The sequence below is a fragment of the Pseudopodoces humilis genome, chromosome 7, assembly GCF_049639895.1.
Source record: "Pseudopodoces humilis isolate 2021_Gansu_Grassland_sample_001 chromosome 7, ASM4963989v1, whole genome shotgun sequence".
Classification (NCBI taxonomy): Eukaryota; Metazoa; Chordata; class Aves; order Passeriformes; family Paridae; genus Pseudopodoces; species Pseudopodoces humilis.
In genome coordinates, this window is record NC_142206.1 from 10,623,564 (window position 1) to 10,644,426 (window position 20,863).

The window sequence follows — 20,863 nt, forward strand, 5'->3', positions numbered from 1 at the left end:
AATATGAGATATTGCTCAGTCACCACAGGGGAGAGATTATTTGTTTGTTGTTGGTGCTCACTGGCAATCAACTGTAGTGCCAATTAGATGTGCAGAAAGAAACTAAAGGAGATCCCAAAGGAACTCAGTTCAAAGAGTGATCCGCAGATGCAGTGGCTGACCTGCTGCACTGTCAGAGAAAAAGTACCCACTGAATGGCTGACAAGTCACTTCTTAATTTTGCCTTACAGAAATCAGGAATGGGAATCTAAAGGCCATCCTGGGCCTCTTCTTCAGCCTGTCTCGTTACAAGCAGCAGCAGCAGCAGCAGCAGCAGCAGCCCCAGCACCATCCGTCCCAGCAAGCAGGGCCTCCATCCCAGTGCCAGGTGGGCGTCCCTCAGCAGCAGGTACCAGCTCTGCTCCAGACTCCGTGCCAACAGCCCCCACAAGCTGTGCAGCATCAGTTCAAAGCACAACCAGAAATGCAGTCCAGGTGGGGAAATCTCCTTAAAGTTGGGCTTATCTTAATTTTTTTTTTTTTTTGCTTCTCTTTGCAGGTCTTAAAAAGCCAAAGAAACTCCTTTATTTAGTTCTGCTCTAGAATAAAGTATGTTGGGAATGGAATGCTGTGTAACAATTGACTTCAAGCCTTTAGAAATCAAAACATGTGTGTTTAAATACATTCTCAGTGCTGGAAATCTGAAGCCAAATGAGTGTAACACCCCTGCTAGACCAAGTAACCACAGGATTGTAGAAGGATGTTTTTCTCACTATTCCTTTTGCTTCTTTCTACTCACAAAGCATGTTTTCCTTACTCACATTGTCTCCCTTAGAAAACATACATTTTAGGCATATGAAAACCAGCTTTAGTTCTCAGATGACAAGAGTTTCAGTCCTCACTAAGAAGTGGAAGGGTTACCTTCCACTGTGGAGAAGGGTTACGCTGACAGTGGTAAAAGAAATAGAGCTCGTAACGCCTGGAGGCAATCATAATCAAATCTAGTCTTTTTGGTAAAAAATAATATGCTGCTGGCTTTACATGAAAAATAATTTTCATAGTTGGTGTTGGCACTCCTAGGTCAGAGTACAGACGAATAGAAAGGGGTTTTGTTCCTTGAATGTCTTTAATACTAGGAGTGCTCCACCCAGGTTGGAATAAAAGCAGTTTTCTGAGGCAGTACCACAGTAAATATATGTGCAGCCTTCTACTGGTCTGACCCTTGCACTGCTAAAACAGGGAGTGTTTAGTGGGGATAAAAAGCAGAATTAAAAGCAGAAATAATACTTGCACAATTACTAAAGGATGAAGGCTTTTTGTTTTTACATATCTCACATTGAGCCTTGTTTGTGTTAATACACCTTGAGGTGAACACCGGCTTAAGTGCTGCCTTATGAAGTTTATAAATAGTTTCACTGAAGCCTTCCAAGTGAGACTACTCAAAGGTTATTTAGGATTGGCTTTTATGTCTTTCTTCACAAATTATGCTCATTTGGGTGTAAACAATAGTTTTGTATAATTGAAAAATGTAGTGTTCCTACAGCATGTATAAACAGGAAATAATTACTATAAAATAAAGATGCATTTGAAGATATTTCTGCAGCTTTTCTGTCAAACATGCAGAGATGCTGAATACTGTTTTGCTATTTTTAGTCCATTCTGTAGATTGGCCTGGGTTTCAAATAATCGCAAAATATATATATGTCCTGAAGATCTTCAATGTCATGTTTTCTTAGTATGTACTAAAGTCAAATTGCTCAGATTTCACAGAAAATACATATAATAAAGGAACAAGAAAGAAAAGAGGAATACAATTGGGGGTTGCATGCAGATTTGCATGTTCATTACTCTGTAAAAACTAATTAATTTCAGACTGTGGTGGTTTTAACCTTAAGTCATACTTGGGCAAGAAGCTTTATATTCCTGTGAAATTCATAAAAAAACCCTTTTCTCCCTAAAACCAGTTCACTGGCTTTAAAAAAAAAGTTTCTTTGTTCAATGTTCTCTTCCACTTTTTCTTTCCTGTCACAGTGCATCTCCCAGGGACTCATCTCAAAGCAAAATCATCCGATTCACTCTTGGTCAGAAAAGGTCTTCTAGGTTAGCATTTCTTCATCTTCTGCAAAGCATGAATAATCCTTTTGCAATATTTCTGGGTGCATGTTTAGGGTTCCTGTCAGAAACAGTTTGTAACTAAGCCTTTACAAACAGCTGAAACTGGAAAGTTTTAGATGAATTTAATTTTTTTCTCTTTTTTTTTTGAGGTGTGGAATGTATTTTGGCCCTCAAGGAAATAATTTGATTTTCTTGTTCTTAGGAGCTTTTGCTTTTGAGAACAAAACATGGTTCTGGGAGTTCTCACCCCACTATATTAATTATATTTTGATCTGCATTATTGAATTCATAGAATCATAGAATATTTTGGGTTGGAAGTGACCTTAAAGATCATCCAGTTCTATCCCCCATCTGAGCTGCATCAGGCTGGTGTCTCAGCTAGTTAGGAGAGTGTTGTGTGCATGATGTGAGCCCCAACAGCACTGTGTGGCTTTTGCTCATCAGAGCCACTGCTCTCCCCAGTGCTCTCACATTCAGCACCTGTAATCTGCTTGGAAGTAAATCATAGGTATTTCAGTCCATTTTTTCCCTGTATCCCAGCATGACTTGCATGCCAGCTTATCTGTCCATCTCATCTCAGTGATCGTAAGGGTTGCTGTGGTTATTAATCTAGTTAATAATCTTGTTATTTTACTATTATATTTAAATGTTTGACTAGAATATAGTTTTATATTGGTAAATTATACCATACCATTTTTGCTGAGCTTTGGAACTATAGTTTATGATTTTTATTTGGTTTGTTATAGGTTGTTTTATCTGCTGTATAATTTAGATCTCTCACATCTTATTTCTTATATGCTAACAGTGAATCTCTGCAGAATAATCCGTTTTCATGTTCTTCCTTGATCATAATTATGGCTTGACAGCTCATATTTGCTTAACAGAGGTGCTGAGGAGTAACAAAAGAGTGTTCTCCAAGCACAGTATCTTCTCACTAAATAGCAAGAACTATGAATTGTCTCCCTGAACCTGATATTTTTCCTTAGATTTCACAGGCACTGCTGGGAAGTATCTTGATCTAATACCAAAAGCAGGGCGTAAAAACAGTTGGTTAAACTACAGTGGGGGAAAAAAAAAATTAAGAGAAAGGATGTCTTCAAGAGCACTTTTAGTATGTTGATTTTTTATTCTTGGTATGTTTTTATTGAGAGTGACAATACTGACCCAGATGGAAAATTTATCAGTCCTTAAGTGGTCACATGTTTTGAGGAGCTTTGTTTACTTTAAAATGTGTCAGCTTTGCAAAACCTGTGGGGATATGTATGGGGAGCCTTTTCTTATCCATCAGTACAGGAAGATTGTCCCTTCCCTACTGCTGGAAAACTCCCCTCCCATACTGGGGCCCTCGTAGCCTGGGGTGGGTGCCCCATACTCAGTGTTTCAAAACTGGGTGACAACTTTGGGCTGAGGTACCTTGTAGAAAATCTAGCTTGTTTCCTGTCAAACAAAATGACTTTTCTTGGACTTCTTTGTCTTGGTGACTTTCTCAAAAAGTTTTATTTGTCTCTGGTTGCCCTTAGCTTCTTCCCCTGTGGTCTCCTCTACAGTGGATGAAGCCTCTCTGGGTTTTTCTCATGGGCCCTTTGCTGCAGTGATGAGTATGGACAACTTTTTAGCACCTCCCAGTGCTGGAAAAAGCTGGATAATTTGAGAGACTGGTCTAAAAGTCAACCTCAGAACCATGATGTGCTGTGGTGGTTTGAGTTAGTCAATTAATTTTTGGGTTTGTATTTGAATGATGCCCTCATGTCTTAGACTCTTTTGAGCTTTGAAAGCATGTGCATGCAGCTGCTGACATTTTGGCTTTTTCTTCATGTTTCTTTTCAAATTTTCTATTTCTTCACTAGTCTTGGATAAATCAGTTTATTTAGGAAGCCCTGCCAGGTTCCTTCCTGGCTTCTCTTCCTTCTCTCAGGGGCATAATGGTGATTTGGTCAGTTGCATCCCCACTCTCTCTGACAACTGGGACTTCCTTTTACCTTACTATTGACAAAGTAATTTAAATAGATTTTTGTATTTTATATAAGGAAACTTTAAAAGGATTCTGTGTGTGAATAGTGTTCTGAGATGTGATGCCAGTGGCTTTCCTGATTCTGTCAGGCTTTTTAGAGAAGTTTTCCACCTTCCTTTTTGCCTCAAAAGCATAAAAGCTTGTCTATTTACTCCAGAACAACTACATTTTTTTCCTAGTTAAATCAGCTAAATCTGGTAAATACAGGCTATGTTAAGAAAATGCTGAAAGAGACAGATGCCCAGTTTAAACCAGAGGCTTATACCAGCTCACTGATAATGTGGTTACTTTAGGAGAGGGTGTTGAAGCTTTGAGTGATTTATATAGGCTAAAATAATTAAACCAAGTTAAAGTTTTGGTAGGCTTGGCTGCTGAGCTTTGGTAGTTGTCAGGGCAGAGATGTGATGTGCTTCTCTACAAGGGAAAAGGCAGTCAAGTTCCATCTCATAGTTATTTCTGAAATAAGGGTAGCCCTTATGTGGGCAGCATGTGATGAAGTGTCCAGCAGTTTGGCTTAAGACAATGAGTTAAGGCAATAGTGCCTCACTTAGTCTTAACCTTTTGCTGGCATTATTGCTCCACTGATTTTACCTGCAGCTATTTCTGGTTCACCAGACTTACGTCAGGTGACTGTTAATTTTGTGTCAGGGCTTTTTCTCTGAATTTTATTTTTCTGAATTGTAAAACAATTCAGACTGTAGCTTGTTTGAAATACACTTTTCATCTAAGATGATTCTTTGATTTGTTCTTACAGAAGTAGAAAGACACTTACGAGCCTGTACTTGTGCTGTTGATCCTTTTATTTTCAGCTTATGCATGGTATCCCATAGTTTCTTGCCCAGAGTGCTTTTTACCTATGTTTAAACATGCTGTAAATTCTCCACCAGGCTTCCAGGTCCCACCACGAGGGTGTCCACTGCAGGCAGCGAGGCCAAAGCTCGTGGTTCCATCAGTGCCAACAACAGACGCAGCCAGAGCTTTAACAACTATGACAAATCTAAGCCTGGACTTCTCCCTCCAACCCCAACAAACAGCAATGACAAAGGTAAGCACTTAATAATTTGGATTTTTCTTAATAGTGGCTTCATTTGGAGGAAATTGGATTTTCTGTTAATCTCCAGAAGCTGTAACACTGTCTCAAAGTTGTGTGTTATAAACATGACATCTACAATCCAAAAGCCAGCTGTCTTTGAAAAAAGCATAGTCCTCCTTTAATATATCTGAACTTGTGACTTGCTGGCTTAAAGGTACATCCAAAAAAAAACTTTAAAAAGTCATGGCACTGGTGAACCATGTTTTTTCATTTTGCTTCAAACAAGGGGGAATGAATTAATGATAAAATAAGGCATTTTGATGAGTAGTTTGACAAGAATGAAAAATGACCTCTAAAGATTTCTGCTGAGTTTTTATATGATAAATGTACCATTTGCTTTTATTTCCATCACTGTTGTGGAAGATCTTGTAAGATACAAAATTACACAATTTCAGTCTAACTTCAGGAATCATCTAGTGTTGTGTTTGAAGAAGGAACATGTTATGTTTTATAGATGTTGCAGTGAAATTATGTCTGTGGCAATGCATCAGAAACACTCAGAGCTATGCTGTGTGTGAAGCAGAGCTTTTTTAAATGACATTTACTGACTTTGTGTCCATTCACTAGTTTAGTGAGCTGACAGCATTCATTAACTTGAGCTTGTAGCTCTGAGTGGGGCTGGGGGGATGTGGCTGGTGAGAACTGAGCGCATCTCTCCAGTCTAGCATGGTCAAATTGTCGGCGCGGGCTGGCGGCAAATTCCACATCCCTAAAGCCATTCTGCTGACAAAGAGGGGCCAACACTGGACTTCAGCACAGGCTCCCTGCAGTGACTTAACAGTTGCAGCCTTCAGGCTCAAGTCTCCTTGCTGGCCGTGCAGAAGTTCTGATAACTGTAATGAGCATTTTGCTCCAGGGAAGAGCACTAGTCTGGGTCAGCTTCTGTGTGGTTCTCATGCTTGGCTCTTTCCAGGAAACTCTGGTCTTCCTTCTCTAGAAATTGTTTTCCTAGGACTGTGTCAGTAGGTTTTGGAATGTTACCCCAAAAATGTTAGAGTGGCAGTGGAGGATCCTCAGCATCCTCCAGGGACATTCTGAAGCACCCTGGTCAGATTTGATATAACAGAAAAAAATAAAATTCACCTCTGTATAATATAATTATTATAATTATATTAAAGATTAATGTATTAGCATAATAAGCTAATAATTTAGCAGTATTCTACCTTGGTAAATCCATGCATACTCTTTTAGAAGGTGCAATGTATAAACAGTAATGATTTAGGTGTAACATCAGCATGTAATAGTTGTCTCTGTGTCTGAATTAGGTCTGGCTTTCAGTTCAAAGAACAAGCTAACAGGTTTTAGTGTGAGCAGTAGAAACCTTGTTTTCCTGTATAATCTCTCTCCAGTCTCTTTCTTTGTCCTTCTTGTGAATATTCTTCTGCTTATGTCGCATAAGCACTGGACTGGGGAGAGGTGGGGTGGGATTTCTCTTGTCCTGCAGCATGGGTTGGTTGGCTGGATGATCCCGACTTCATATGGGATGTGTGATGTTATGCTGCATGGAAGAGAGGACTTCCAGCTATTTTAGCTTTTACTCAGTTCACCAAGATTACTAAATAAGGAAAGTAATGTACTGGTTTTAGTCTTCAAAAAAGAAAAAGAAAGAAAAAATTCTTTAGGCATACAGAGAAATAACAATAATTTGTCAACTAATTTAAATATCAAATGCTTTTAGATAGTCAGTCCTGGGAATTCTCATTCCTAGCTGTAATTCATCTCTTGAAAAGATAAACTGGTGGTTGGAAAAGCACAAGATGAACTGCTTTCTACAAATAATACAAAATGACTGAAGGAAACAAGGCTAGTTCTTAGGCTGGTAATCTACATAAGTTGCATTAGCTACTTGGAATTTCGCTCTGGTCAAAATTTCCAGTCATAAATGACAATCTTTTAAAAAAAACAAAAAACCAAAAACTTACGTAAAGTTGAACTTAAAAGTATAATCATGACACAGAGTTGGTCTGCATCCATGAGAAACAAAAGCAATTGGTCTGACAAATTTTTAGCTTATTTTGAAGTTAATTGTAACATTGCCAGGCAAAGTTTATTGTCAAAGTGCTAAGACAATTCAGGTTTTCTGGCCCGTATCCTGTGTTTTGCCTAAGAAAATGAGACATACATGACTGTGCTTTGTGCCAGGCTTGGTAGGTTTTCATCTCTTTACCCAGTGCCTGCTCCGTTGTGTGTTTTTGAGGAAAGAAATGGGAGAAAAAAAAAATCAGCCTCTTTTGGTGTGATTGGTCACTGTGATAGAAGGTGGCCTTCAGTGTTTGAATGTTTGAATCATTTCTTACAAAAAGTGGGTTGTAGTTTTTAGCTTTTATTAATCTGTGGCCTTTCCCCCTGAATGCAAACTGTCTTGTTAGTCAGTCGTCTGTGTCTTGTGGCAATGAAAGTGCATTAATTGAAATAGAATGCATCAGAAAGGAAGAGGACAGCAAATGGAGCATGGAAGAACAGCCAGCTACTAGGAAATAAATAACCTAGATTTTTTAAAAGAATCTATATATCAGTTACTGGTGACACCACTGATTTTGTAGAAATCCTGGGGAAAAGATTTGTGTAATATCAAAAATGATTGCACTGTTGCAGAAAAATAAGGGGGTCTTGGTGAGCACTTGTTTGATGTGAGGTACACATGTGGTCTTAGCAAAGGAACATATAAAGAGATTCAAATCTTCTCTTCCCCACAGCTGACATTGTGTCCTCAGTATTTATTTTTTTTCTCTCAGCCTCCACATGCTGTCTGACTCTACTTTCAACATATAGAGAAGTGTTCTTTAGTAAGGATCACTCAGACACCTAGTTCAGTCCTATGGGCACCTTTGAGGTTAGGGCCTGATAGCATTAACTTGCTTTTTGAAATTAGAGCCTCAGTTTGTATATAAAATTCACCTTTTATAAAGAATTTACCTAAACTCACAGGAATTTCAGGACCCTCATTCCTCACATCATAAAATGATAACACACTGTAGTATGGTTTTTTATTTACTGTCACAGTGATTAGCCATTTATAATTGCAGTTACATTCCACACAGGGTATTTTTATGTGTGTAATTGGTGTTGCAGGCTTTTATTAAAGAAAAATGCCATTGAAGTCTTAATTGCATTTTTGTTTTGTGGGAAAATAAGCACTTAGGCTTGTGAGATTTGGGGTTTTTTATGTCATCCTAATCCCTTCATACAACTGGAGCCTTTTAGTTCTCTTCTGAATTATCAGAATTACTTAGCCCATGCTTATGTAGGAATAGCTTTGGTTTACTTCCTTGTCCTTTAATATCCTTGAATACCACAGGTCTACTATGTCATGGACAGCATCCCACAGTCACAGACACTTCCCACAGTCACTACAGAGCTCATATAAGTTATCAAAAATTTTTCTAAGGAATGTAGAGAGTCAAATGAACATTGTATTTCTATGCCTGTGTGCAGTTAGTAGTTACCTTGAGGCTCCACATTACCATGTCCTTCTAATTTCTAACAGGATCACCAGATAAAATATAGTGAAAATTTGATTTGCATATGCAATTTAGAATACATAAATCTACTTTTTATCCATGTCAAGGAGGAGCAGAACTACTCCTAGGTAGTATCAAGAATGAAACTTAAATATAATGAAACATACAACTTCAGTAAAGACTTCGATACAGTAGGTTTTCTCATGAGTTTATGTCAATGTTTTGCTTGCACAGAGTGGAGAGTCTCTTGAAAGATGCTCTGAAAGCAGCCTGCAGTTCTGCAAAATGGTGGGAATGTTTTTTACTAGCTCTGAACACCCTCATATACCCACTGTCTTCACTGTTCTTCAGGCACTCAGTTTGCATTTTGCAGTCTCAAAAGTCTGATAGTGCTGTCTGAGAATATTTTGCTTATTACTTGTGTCAAGTCTATAAAATCAATGAAGTTATGAAGCTGTAAGAGACATCAACTTAATAAGCCACCTTCACCATGTTGTACTGTGACAAGCTTACATGCTTTCTTTATATTTTTTTCTTCTGCTTTGTTCCTAGTATTTTATTTAAAATAATCCTACAGAGGGCAGTAGACATTTGTGGGAAAAATTACACCTTTCTTGTGGATTGAATGTCAGGGAAAATATTAGTAGGAAAAAAAGTTTTACCAGACTTTGCCCATTTCTGCTTGAGATCAAAGGAAATGTTTATTACTCAGATTTATAAAGAAGGCAGGTTGATGTCAGGTTGCTCTTAGTGTCAGAAAAAGGAGAAAACCCAAGAATACATGCATACAGATTCAGACAGTGAGGTGAAATAAATGACTGTTTTAATAGCAGTGTCCATATGGGCAGGAGAGTAAGAAAAGTGTGTGTTCCTCTCCTGTTTATTTTTTTTTTTTTTATTTTTATTTTATTTCTTTGAAATTTTGAGTAAACCCTTTTAACTTGGAACACTGTATGTATTGAATAACTGTCTTTTAATATGTAAATGGTAGTCATGTTCACAAGGATGTGTGATGACACTTCAAGGGGCACACTTTTCTTTAGGGGAAATCCTGAAGTCTGGAAATAGGAATGAAATTCTTCACTATGAGAAGAATAAAACATTGGAGAAGTTTGTCCAGAGAAGAGGTCAGATTTCACTTGCTTGAAAGTATTTAGGACTTGCCCCTAAATACCTCATCTCAAGTTATCCAGGCTATCCCCAAATGCTTTCAGGTGAAGGCTGGGAGGAATATCTCCAGAGGGTTCTTGTGACCTAGACTGTTACCATGTTTTGATACCCATAAATATTATTTCCTTTTAATTTTTTTGCTAAGTGTAAACTACTTAAATAAGAAGAAATACTAAGATGTTTTGAAGGACAGTTAAGGAATTTCTTTCCTTTTAACTTTTTAACTTCGTGCTATCAAAATTGAACTGACTACCATCAGTAAAATATTAGCAAGGAAATGTCACCCCACTCCAGTGAGCAAACTGGTGTACAGTTACACATGCCACATGTGTGCTAAAAATGTGTGCACTCTATATGTAGGCAGTTACATTATTAGGTTCAAGAGGGCAGGGCATCAGGTTCAAGGGCACGGTTCAATGGCAGATCTCAGTTTTAGCAGGAAAGGCTCTTTAGAGTTAAATCAATATCTTCAGGTCAACTTTACTAGGAAATCCATATTTATTTCTCTAAATGCCCTCTTGAGAAAGAGTAGAAAATCCTGGATTTTGAAATTTCTACTCCTGATGATAAAAATGTTTCATATTCAGTCCTGTATTGATATAAAAATGCATGACAATACACTCCCGTGCTTTGTTTCTACATGATACTGAGCTTGTCTTGAACTCAGTGTTGCTTAAGGTAATTTCAAAATGGCAGATTTGGATTATGTCAAACCCTCAGATTCAATTAAAAAAGGCTACTTCAGCAGCTGAGAGGAAAAATTCTCATCTTCATGTGGAACAAGGTGAGAAATGTGCATAAGGAAATCAAAACGGAGTTCTTGTGGGTAATGTCTTGAAGGCTAATATATTCATTTTTATTCAAATGGGCTTTGAAACAGAGGGGTGCTGATAAAACAGGAAGAGCTCTGCATAAATAGAACTTTGGAAAATCTCCTTTGCAGTTTGGTACTTAAAGAGTTAATTTATGTTCTTAGTCTTAAAGAAAGGTTACAAGATTCCCTTATTACATACAAGATACCTGTAGAGACATTTATAGTAGTAACAATTGTTCCTTATCTCAATAGATAGTGTGTGGGTATCCATTTCTCAGAAATTTGATAGTAGCCCAATTAAGACTACAGATGGGATTGAAATTTTAAGAATGAGGGTGCTTAGCCATTGGAAGAGATTAAATCAGACATAATGAGTTAAAATCTAATATTTGCCCATAGCTGGTGTTCAGACAGAGGTTGCAGTTCTGGCTCAGAAATTACGGAGCCTTTTTGTCTTTAAGATCAACATGGATGATCTGGAAAGTTTTCCTGAAAGAAAAATCTTTCATTTAAGCACATTAAAATGGAGGCCAAGTCTTCTTTTGTAGATTTATGTAAAATGAGATTAAATATTTGACATTCTGAATGATTGGATTTGGCTCCTGCACCAAGTAAAGGATAATCAAGTGGCATTACACAAACTTTCTTGATGGAAACATTCTATTTAACCTCATGCAGTTTTTCCACTCCAAATAAATTAATAATTATAAAGAGAGACAAAACCCAGGCTTTTGCCTTTTCACCCAGTAATAGTGTAAGAACTACAAAACCCAGAAGTGATGAGAAAAGAGCTCTGGGACTTACAAAGCATGATAGAAATTTGTCTTAGAGCATTTAATTTTTTTTATACCCATTTATTAAAAGCATTCAGCCTGAATGGGAAAGAGAAGGCTTTTTATGGCTTCAGGTGCATTCATAACAGGGATAGTTATCAGGATAGTTGCCACAGGGAGCTGGGATGTTGGATGCAATTCCTGTGGTGTGGAGTCAGCTGACCTAGTGCTGCCAAAAGGTCACTGGGATGGCTGAACAGACTTTACAGTGGGCTGTTTGACAAGGGCAGCTTGTGACAGGATGTGGGAGAATGACTTTAAACTGACAGAGGGTGGGTTTAGATTAGATATTAGAAAGAAATTTTTTACTGTGAGGCACTGTCAAAGGTTTTCCTGTGGCTGCCCCGTTCCTGGAAGGGTTCAAGGCCAGGCTGAATGGGGCTTGGAGCAAACTGGCCTAGTGGGAGGTGTGGCAGGGAGGTTGGAACTGGGTGAGCTTTCAGGTCCCTTCCAACCCAAACCAGCCACAGTCCTATGATTCTGTTATTACATAACAGTTGTTACAGTAAGTCTTATATTTTGAATTACGTGTTTTACTAATCTGGACTGGCTAATCCTGAAGTGTTCAGGTGCTTGCAGAAGGGAGAGTTCATACAAACCCCCAAAATCAGTGCTCCCTGCTGAGTCATTGCAGGATCCTGTGGCACACAGATAGGACATACATGTGAAATTTTAAGCCTGGTGTCTTAACCCATGTTTTCTGTAGGCTGAGGATTTCCAGCTGTGGACTCTCTTGCACTAAAGTTGATAGTGAAAAGGCATTGACCCTTTTGGTACCAACTGCCAGGTCATCACTGAACCTGTTTTTAGCTGTGCCAGTGGATTGGTGCTGAGCCCAGCTCTGCAAGGCTGCTGGGAAGGCTGGGGGAGAGGTGGGGTGAAGAAAGTTTTGGAAACCAGGACCAGCAGAAAGATCTCAACAATTCACTTGAGACTAGCAAAAATAAGTAGAGTTCCTGAGATTGAAAGATCCCTGTGCTTATGGGTGAACAGTATATGGATGTCAGAAAGATGGGAAGTGATTTTACAGAATGAAACATCTAACATTTACTTTTGAAATTATGGCTTGATAAGACTGTGCAAAATTCACTATGATTAAAAGGATTGCAAAAGTGGAAAAGATTTTATATTTTTAAAGAGGCATAAGTCCATCAAATATAAAACTAGTTTGCCCACACTTTCAAATTTCCTGCTGGGAAATAAATGTGATTGTCTCAACAGCATGAAAATGTGATAATTACTTAAATTTCAGTCATCTGACCATGTAAAAACGTACCAGTGCTTCATTCAGGTCAGACATGAAGCAAGCATCATATTCTGCTTATTGTTTAGGGTGCTGCCTCTGTGTTGTCATTCAAGAGATGCTCTGGTTTTATTGACTGAGCATTTTCCCTGTAAGTCTGACAGATGTAAAATAAATTTACAGAATTTGTCCCATTAAGTCCATTACCAGAGTAATGGGTGTTTTCTATTGTATTGCTGTGTGCACTACAAAACACAGATGCTGGAGTAACTCTATCCAGTTTTCTAAATATAATATACATTGAAGGTATTTACCAAATGCTCAGGGTGATTTATTTTGCCTTGAATATAGTACAGTGATCACGAATTTGATGATGCAAGAATGAAAATGGAAACACAGGGGGAAAGGAAGGACCATGAGGTAATCTGAAATATCTGCTGAGGAACCTGGTACTTTCTTTTGTTGAGTCATAACTTTGAAGTGCAGCTATGGCTCCTGGCACAGTTTAAAGAACTGTGCTTAAAATTTTTACCAGTTTGCACCTTACACTATATATTTGTAGAATTGCCTTTGTAAAGAACATGGGGAGTCTGTGCTCCAGCTCTGAAGGAAAATCAACTATAACTATGTAGAAAACACCTATACCTGACAGGTGTTCACAAGTCTGTTCTGAAATGTCTTGTGACAGGAACATGACCATCTCTTAAACTGTATCCCTTACAGTTGCCATTTGGTCCTAAAAGTAGCTATTAAAAATATACATATAAAGCCATTCTGTGTGGCTAAAAATAAGGCATATTTTTGCTTTTCCTTCATCTTTGTCCTGTTTATAAGTCTTCCTATATTTGAAGGCTTAAAATGTCTGCTTCAGCCTTTTCTCTTCTAGACTAAGCAACTACCACTACTCCATCCTTTTTCTTGTATGTTCCTTGTGATAAATCTCTTTAATGTGATAAATCTCTTAAATGTGATATATCTCTTTTATGTCTTGATGGTCTCTACTGGCCTCTTTCTAGTCTGTGAGTCTCTTTTAGACAGGTGCTGCAGCTGGATACATTACTCCTCCTCATGCCTTATGTCGCTGCTGAGCAGCATGGAGTAGTTAAGTTCTTTGTCTTCTATCCTATGGTTCTCCAAACCTCTTGGAGGCTAGGTGTCTTTCCTTTAGTTCTGGCTCACCTATGGAATTTTTACCCATCAGTGGCTGGGAAAACCTGAATGCTGGTACTTAATGAGTGCTTGAGGAACTCCAAGAGTTTGGCTGGGCCCAGGGGAGAAGGGGGGCAAGGAAAAAGGGAGGGTGGGGGCAGCTGGTGCTGGCTGGTTTCTTCAGCTTCAGAGCAGAATAGTCGCTGGGAGTTGTTGCAGTTTGGAGAAGGGAATTTCGCCATCACCCAGACGGAGCTGCTGCTTCTGCTGCTTCTTCCTTCTTCCTTGGTGGCCTCGCACCCCCTGTCCTGCCGGGACATGTGACAGTGCCAGGCACCGCTGTGGAGCTGCTGATACACCTCAGCCACCGGCCCAGGATCTCTGCTCATCCCTGCTGTTCCAGCTGAGTGTTCCTCAGAGCCCTGCAGGAGCACCGGCACTGCCCGAGGGGTTTGTGAAGCAAAGCCTCTCCTCCATCCTTTCCCGTCTCGGCTGAGAAAGCTGTCATGGGGGCCCTGGTTCTGTTCTGTTGTTAACGCTGTAGATAGTGTTGTTTGTTTGCCTTGTTATACATACTAGTAAAGAGCTGTTATTCCTATCCCCAGATCTCTGCCTGAGAGCCCTTTGATTTCAAAATTATAATAATTCAGAGGGAGGGGGTCTGCATTTTCATTCTGAAGGAGGCTCCTGCCCTCCCTAGCAGACACCTGTCTCCTAAACCAAGACAGTGTGATTCTCCTAAAGCATTTCTGAATGGCATTTGCTTTCCCTTAGTGCCACATTATGAAGAGTGCAGCTGCATTCTTCTGCAACTCCTATTGCTGCAGTGCAGTTGCACAGCCGATGGTTTGACCTTTTAAATTTAGGCATTCACTTTCTTCTTTCTCAGCACACACCTCTTCAGTCAGCCTCAGTGCATGAAATCTTACTGACTGAAGTTTCTATCTCCAAAATATCAAATGTATTAATGCTGAGAAATTCCCCAGACATAAGGCTCCTGCCTTGTGTCAGAAGGTGACCCCTACAAGATTCATTAGTGTCAAACAAAATACTCATCTTTGGCCAGCTGAGGTATATGTATATCCTGGGGTATTCTTTGCAGCCTTTCACTTTTCTAATCAAATGTGCTTTTGAAAGATTGGCTCATCCTAGTAAATCGTCAATGACATGTTTATGTTGGATGTGTTCCCATCAAACAGCTTAAAGACTGTCAGGAAATAGCAAGCAGCATGGCATGTTTATAGGACAAGTTATGAGTATGCAGTGAATCATATTTTTGCTTAATTTTGCAACTGTTCATCTGGCTGAATCTGGCATTTAAAAATATGTCCTCTTCTACCTAGACAAAGCCTGGCTGAAGGCTTAATTATGGCTGAAGTGGAGCTTTACAAGACCACAGGACTTTGAACATAGTTGGTATAAGCTTTAGAAATAAATGAAACAAGCCAAAAATGTATTTAAACAAAGTTTCAGAAAAAAATACCCCAAAAATATTAGACAGTGACATGTTCATAACAGTACAGTTCGTGAGGATAAAAATCCTGAGTTTTGAAGTAAGATTTAACCTTGAGAAGCAGTTCTTGCCCAGCGTATATCTGCATAGTTGTGTTGGAGGTGGTGGAACCATGTTAATTTATACCAGCTGAAGAGCTGGTCCAGCATTTCATGGCCTTTGCAGTGTTACATGTTTCTACATGTTTCCTTTTAAAATAAATATTTACAGTTTCTCATAAATTTATTGCTGGGTACAATGTGCTAGAAAAACAGTCATGGAAACAAAGGTTCACTATTAAATCATGGGAAAGCAAAGAGCAGTGGTGCTACATCCCAGACTTCCCCAAGTGCCAGCATGTTTCTACCACATCTATAGAAGCCCCTTCTTGCATAGGAGCATCGTTCAGCCTCCGTGGCCCTTCAGTTTGTGGCTTCTCTACTGAGCCTTTTGCCTGTTCCTCATCCATAACCAAATATTCCTGAAGAATCTGTGACTGGCAGCAGAGAACTGAAAGGGAGAAGACCCCACCATAGATTGTAGTATGTATGTCAGTTTGTTTTGATATAAATGGACAGTATTTCCTGACTGGAATTCTCAGACCACTCAGAATTTTCATAGTGCCTATTTCATACAACCTGCAGGAGAGATGTGTCAGAGAAAGGCTGCTTACTGTACATATTGTCCACTCCAGCTAAGTGTAAAGTCTAATGAAAAACTCCATAACAGCTTCCTGCCTGGAACTCATTAATGCTTTTGAATAAGTCTGTTATGAGAAGTCTTGGGGGATCAGACTGTACAAATAGTGAAGAAGGAAATGGAGAAGAGTGAACAAGAATGGTATTTGTCTAGTATAAAATGGAAAGTGCTACTTGTTTTGAATGGCACAGTAAACTTGGTTTCATTAATTTTATGATCATCTAACTGGTATGTGGTCAGTAGAGGTCCCTCCAGCTTTTCTTAGGCATTCATGTCGACAGCATTTTGAATTTTACAGTAACTAAACAAAAACAACGAGGAATTCAAATGTCTTAGTTGGTTATGGTGAGACAATGAGAAAAGGGGCTGCCTGTGCTCCAGTTTTATTTCTCCTCACCTCAGCAAAAATGCTGAGTCTCAGCTAAGTGAACTAGCCAACAACAGAACTGTTGTTCCATGCGCTGGAGCTCTGTGTGAATGGAGGCAGCTTTACAAAAACATGGAAGTTGAGTTTCTGATATATCCATGGGCTTTGGTGAGGGTTTTCAGAGACAGAACATATTTCTGTGAATGTGTGGAACTGCTGTTGAAGTTACAGAGTTTACAACACTGGGATTGAAGAAGCAGATGTGATGGAAGTGAAGAATAATACCACAGAGTAAAGGTAATTTTTGTGTTGTGTTACATGGAAAATCAGTAGGCAGAAGCTGAAGGAAACAATTCTGCTCAGTTAGAAAGGGTCCTAAGCAACCTGGTCTAGTGGAAGGTGCTCCTGCCCAGGTCAGGGAGATGATCTTTAAGGTCTCTTCCAACTATGGTTTCAGCTATAATTCTAAGATTTTATCCTCTGCAAAGCAAAAACGTTCCCTATTCAGGCTTTTCTCAGTTTATACAGAACTTACCTATCTGGCAATTTCTGCTTTAAAAAAATAATTTCTGTTGAGTTTTTTTGTGGTCCAGAATGGAAGAGAGAACAGAAAGCTTCAGCTATCCTGTGAGTGGAGGCCATACCCACCCCAAGCTGGTAGCTCAGTTAGTGTCTTCCTGCCAGCTGCAGCTCTCCCAGTGTTACAATTAAAATTGAAATGGAAATTTTTGTTGGCTGCAAGAGTTGTGCTTATTTTGAGGAGGGACTGTGTGCTAGATCACTCGTGTTCTGCTCTACCTGCTCGTGGTTTGGATTATGGAAAGATTTGGATTTTTATATTCAGCTCCTGGTAGGAATGCAGATATTTCCGTACTTACAGGGTTTGATAAATGATCACTGAAGAGGAGAACAACTCAGCTAAAAAGTTCTTCTCTGTAGGACTTTATGTATAGTGCTTTAAAGGAGAGTCTTCGGGTGGGTGGATGGGAGGGGTCAAGATTCACCATTTATTCTTCTAGATGGGAAGTGATGAAGCTGCCACAGCAGTTTCTGCAGTTCTGACTAATGTTATAGAGCAGAGCTGCTTTTATTTCCTACATTAGAATCTCATTGTGGATTTGCTTTTAAATCTGTTATCTAATCTATAGAGTGGACTAAAATATATTTCTCTACATAAGAACTTACTTTTCCCATAGCTGTGAAATAAAAAATAAAAGTTTGTTCATTCAAAAATGGGTAAAAATGCTGTTAAGTTCTTGACCCTCCTAAGGAAAGTAACTATGAGAACATCCTTTATCTGTGTGTTGCCTTTCATGCTTATAATGATGGATTTTGAAAGTTTTCACTTTTAGCAAATCGAAACTTAATTAGAGTGAACATGACAAATGATGGGAAATTGCATATTTTTTTTTCCTGACCTAATTATAAGCTCTCAAAGACTTCTGTGGAAGAATTAAATCATAAGCCTTCAGATTCTTTTTTTTTTCTTCTTAAAAAATGGGTGGGTTTGCAGATGCAGTTCAGTCTTTGCAGGAGCAGCTGAAATCAGATTTACCCATGCTACAGTGTTTATTGGCATTGTAACTGGACCACCAACATCTTTTTTAACAGGAACATTAGGAACAAAATAGATTTCATGCCAAGATTTGACTTTGAAAAGAGGAAAGTAATCATTATTTATTGTAGACTGGCTTGGATTTGAAAACATTTCTTTTATAGTCAGTTTTAGTTAATGCAAGTTGCTGAAGAAAGAAAATAACCTCCGTCACAGAGGAACACATGGGAAATAATAAGCTTATTAATTGAATGCATGAAACCTGCTCCCCTTTTCATGAAAGAAGGGCCTATGCTATGTTGAATAAAACTTTCCCCTTTGCATACTGATGTGTTCTCCACAAATTGATGTTGCTGCTTCATTAGGAAACCCAGCATTTGAAACTGCATGCTGGCAGTAGAACTCCTTTTGCTTACCTGTGGACCTAATTTTCTGACTCTGAGAGAGTCTTCATCCTGTCAGTGAAAAATTCTTTTCCCAAGAGAAAGTTTCTTGAGAAAGTTTTTCTCTCAAGGAATATTTTTGTAAATAGTTCAAGGTTCTCCAAACAATATTGTACAGCTGTGTTGAGTGTGTTTTTCCTTGTTCCACCAATGGGACTAGAGAGGTGTTGTTCCCTTTACCAATCATGTTGAACCTGTATTGGAACACCTTATAAAAAGGGCTGAAAGTTCCAAAAAAAAAAATTCCTTCTGATGATCCTCTTTCTGCTGCTGCATTGAATCCATGCTTCTTATTTTGTGTCCAACAGCAACACTTAACAAACTTGGCCAGAGGATTAAAAGAGCCAGCACTTGTTTGTAAGGAAGAAATGGAGAATCTTGAAAACCTGACATTTTCGTAAGCTGGGGCAATTTTTCATGAGAGTGTTTTAGGGTGAACCTTTTATTTCTTGCAGTAACTGTGCATGGTGCAATGCAATAAATCACTTGAGTATGTTCAATTTCCAGTTTCACTGTATTTGACCCAAGTACAAATCAAAATCCACCGTAGTTATGTCAGAAAGTACCTTATTTCCTTTCCCAAAGTGTTCCAGCTTAACTGTAGACTTTGTGAATATTTTTCATTCATTACAAGTGCATATCATTCAGTATTCATAGAATGCACTTTGTAGAAAATGTTAAGTAGACACTCTGAAAATTACTGTTGCAATATATTATATTTTTTTTATTGTTACAGTCATAGTATTGTCCTAATTCTGGTTTCTCTGACATGTCTGTAAACAGAGCTGCACTGTGCTCTTCCTACGCCACTGGCAATGGAAGCAAAATGCACTAACAGACAGGAGGGTGTACGTGGGGGCGTTGAGACAAAGAGAGTGTTGTGTTTATAAACAAATAAACTGGGAAAAAATATATTTTAGTCTGTGACCAAACATAAATAAGTAAACAAATAAATAAATTTCCTGAAAATGTTAAAAAAAAAAAAACAAAGGAGAAATAAAAAACTTCTGGATTTTGCTAGGAAATAAATTTTGAGCAATGCTTTGGGATTTGGAAAACAAGCCATTTCACTTTATCCAAGCCAAGCATTTTTTCCCAGAGGTCTGTGAACTGTAGCACTCATCTGTGCTGTTAGGATGTAGCTGAAGTCCCAAGTCAACTAACCCTTTCCATTCACTTCCAGAAGAACATTGTGGAGCTGGTCAGAGCCACGTTTTGATGTGGTGGCCTCTGCTGCTGTGCAGTGTGACCTAACAGCCAGCTCAGTGTCTGAGACAGGGTCAGATTTCTCAGCCAGGTTATGGACCTGGCTCTCAGGTCCCTCTTGTTTCAGGTGAGTGACTTTGTGTAGGCTCTGAGTGCTGGGGAATGCAGGCTGGCTTTATTCATCCCATACACATGGGACCTGTATTGTTCTCAAACTGTTGTGAAGCACCTGTTTGAGAAGGCAGATTTCTTTTCTAAGAAATCATCTCAGTTGTCCGTGTGCTCAGACCCGGAGCTGAGTTCTTGTGCCTGCATATGTTGTACTAGCAAGGTGTACAACCAGCTCTTCTACTTTATATAGGTAACAACCCTTACTGGTTATTTTCATTTTGTCACCCTTCTATTGCCCCAGTCCTGTTTTTCTGAGCAAGTGAAGGCTTCCCTGCCCATATTGATCAGTACATTGGGTCCCTCCCGGGACCTGGTTGTAAATGCATCCTAGCCATCTTCATGAATCCCAGGCAGCTCTGATGATTTCCGGGCATGGCTGTTCTTTGTGCTGAGATTTGTTTAGCATGATGAGGCCAGAAGACATGTCAGTTAGGAACTTAGTGTTGAAAGTACTGTCAATCTCCAGTTCCTATAGCAATATCTCAATAATGAGATGGGCTATTACTATTTTTAAAAATAATCTATACAAATTAGCTGTACAGTATGCACAGTTGGGATTTTTATGAAGCTTTTACTCCATTGCTGCACATCTTCTGTGAAAGGCTGAGAAAAAGTCTTGCTTGTTCTGAGTGTGCAAAAGGAGCCTGGTGTGGTGTGGGGATGTGGACTGTGATGAGCAGGAGGACTTCAGGAAATGAAAACAAAAACAAAGCAGTGTACAGTAAGAGACATGAAGGAAAGAGCAGTGGTTCAACTTTTGAAAGCAGAGTGAGGAACTTTGCTGGCAGCTTGTGAAGAGGTTGCCACCTTCCTTCCTCTGTGTCTGTGCCAGGGCACTGTGTCAGGTCACTGCTGCTGTTTGCACTGGGAGTCACTAGGACTCCTCCCACAGTGGTGGAATCCCTGGAAGTGCTCAAAGAAACCTGCAGGTGTGGTGCTTAGGGGTGTGGTTAAGTGGTGGGTTTGGCAGTCCAGTGTTAATGGTTGGACTTGATCTTGGTTGTCTTTTTCAACCTTAGTGATTCTCTGATTCCTATGCCATTATCTTTTTGGTCCTCCTTA

At 39.1% G+C, this 20,863-nt stretch overlaps 1 protein-coding gene across 10 annotated transcripts in view; it reads left to right on the forward strand.

Annotated features, from left to right (window-relative positions):
* NAV2 (neuron navigator 2) overlaps positions 1-20,863 on the forward strand; it is a 385,416-nt gene that overhangs the window by 257,659 nt on the left and 106,894 nt on the right. For 7 of the 10 annotated variants that reach the window (XM_088057228.1, XM_088057230.1, XM_088057229.1 and 4 more), the window contains 3 exons: positions 231-474; positions 2,011-2,079; positions 4,993-5,150. In XM_088057228.1, coding sequence (XP_087913354.1) covers positions 231-474; positions 2,011-2,079; positions 4,993-5,150 — 471 coding nt within the window. The remainder of the gene's footprint in view (positions 1-230; positions 475-2,010; positions 2,080-4,992; positions 5,151-20,863) is intronic. The other 3 variants (XM_088057233.1, XM_005531591.3, XM_088057227.1) reach the window with 1 other exon arrangement.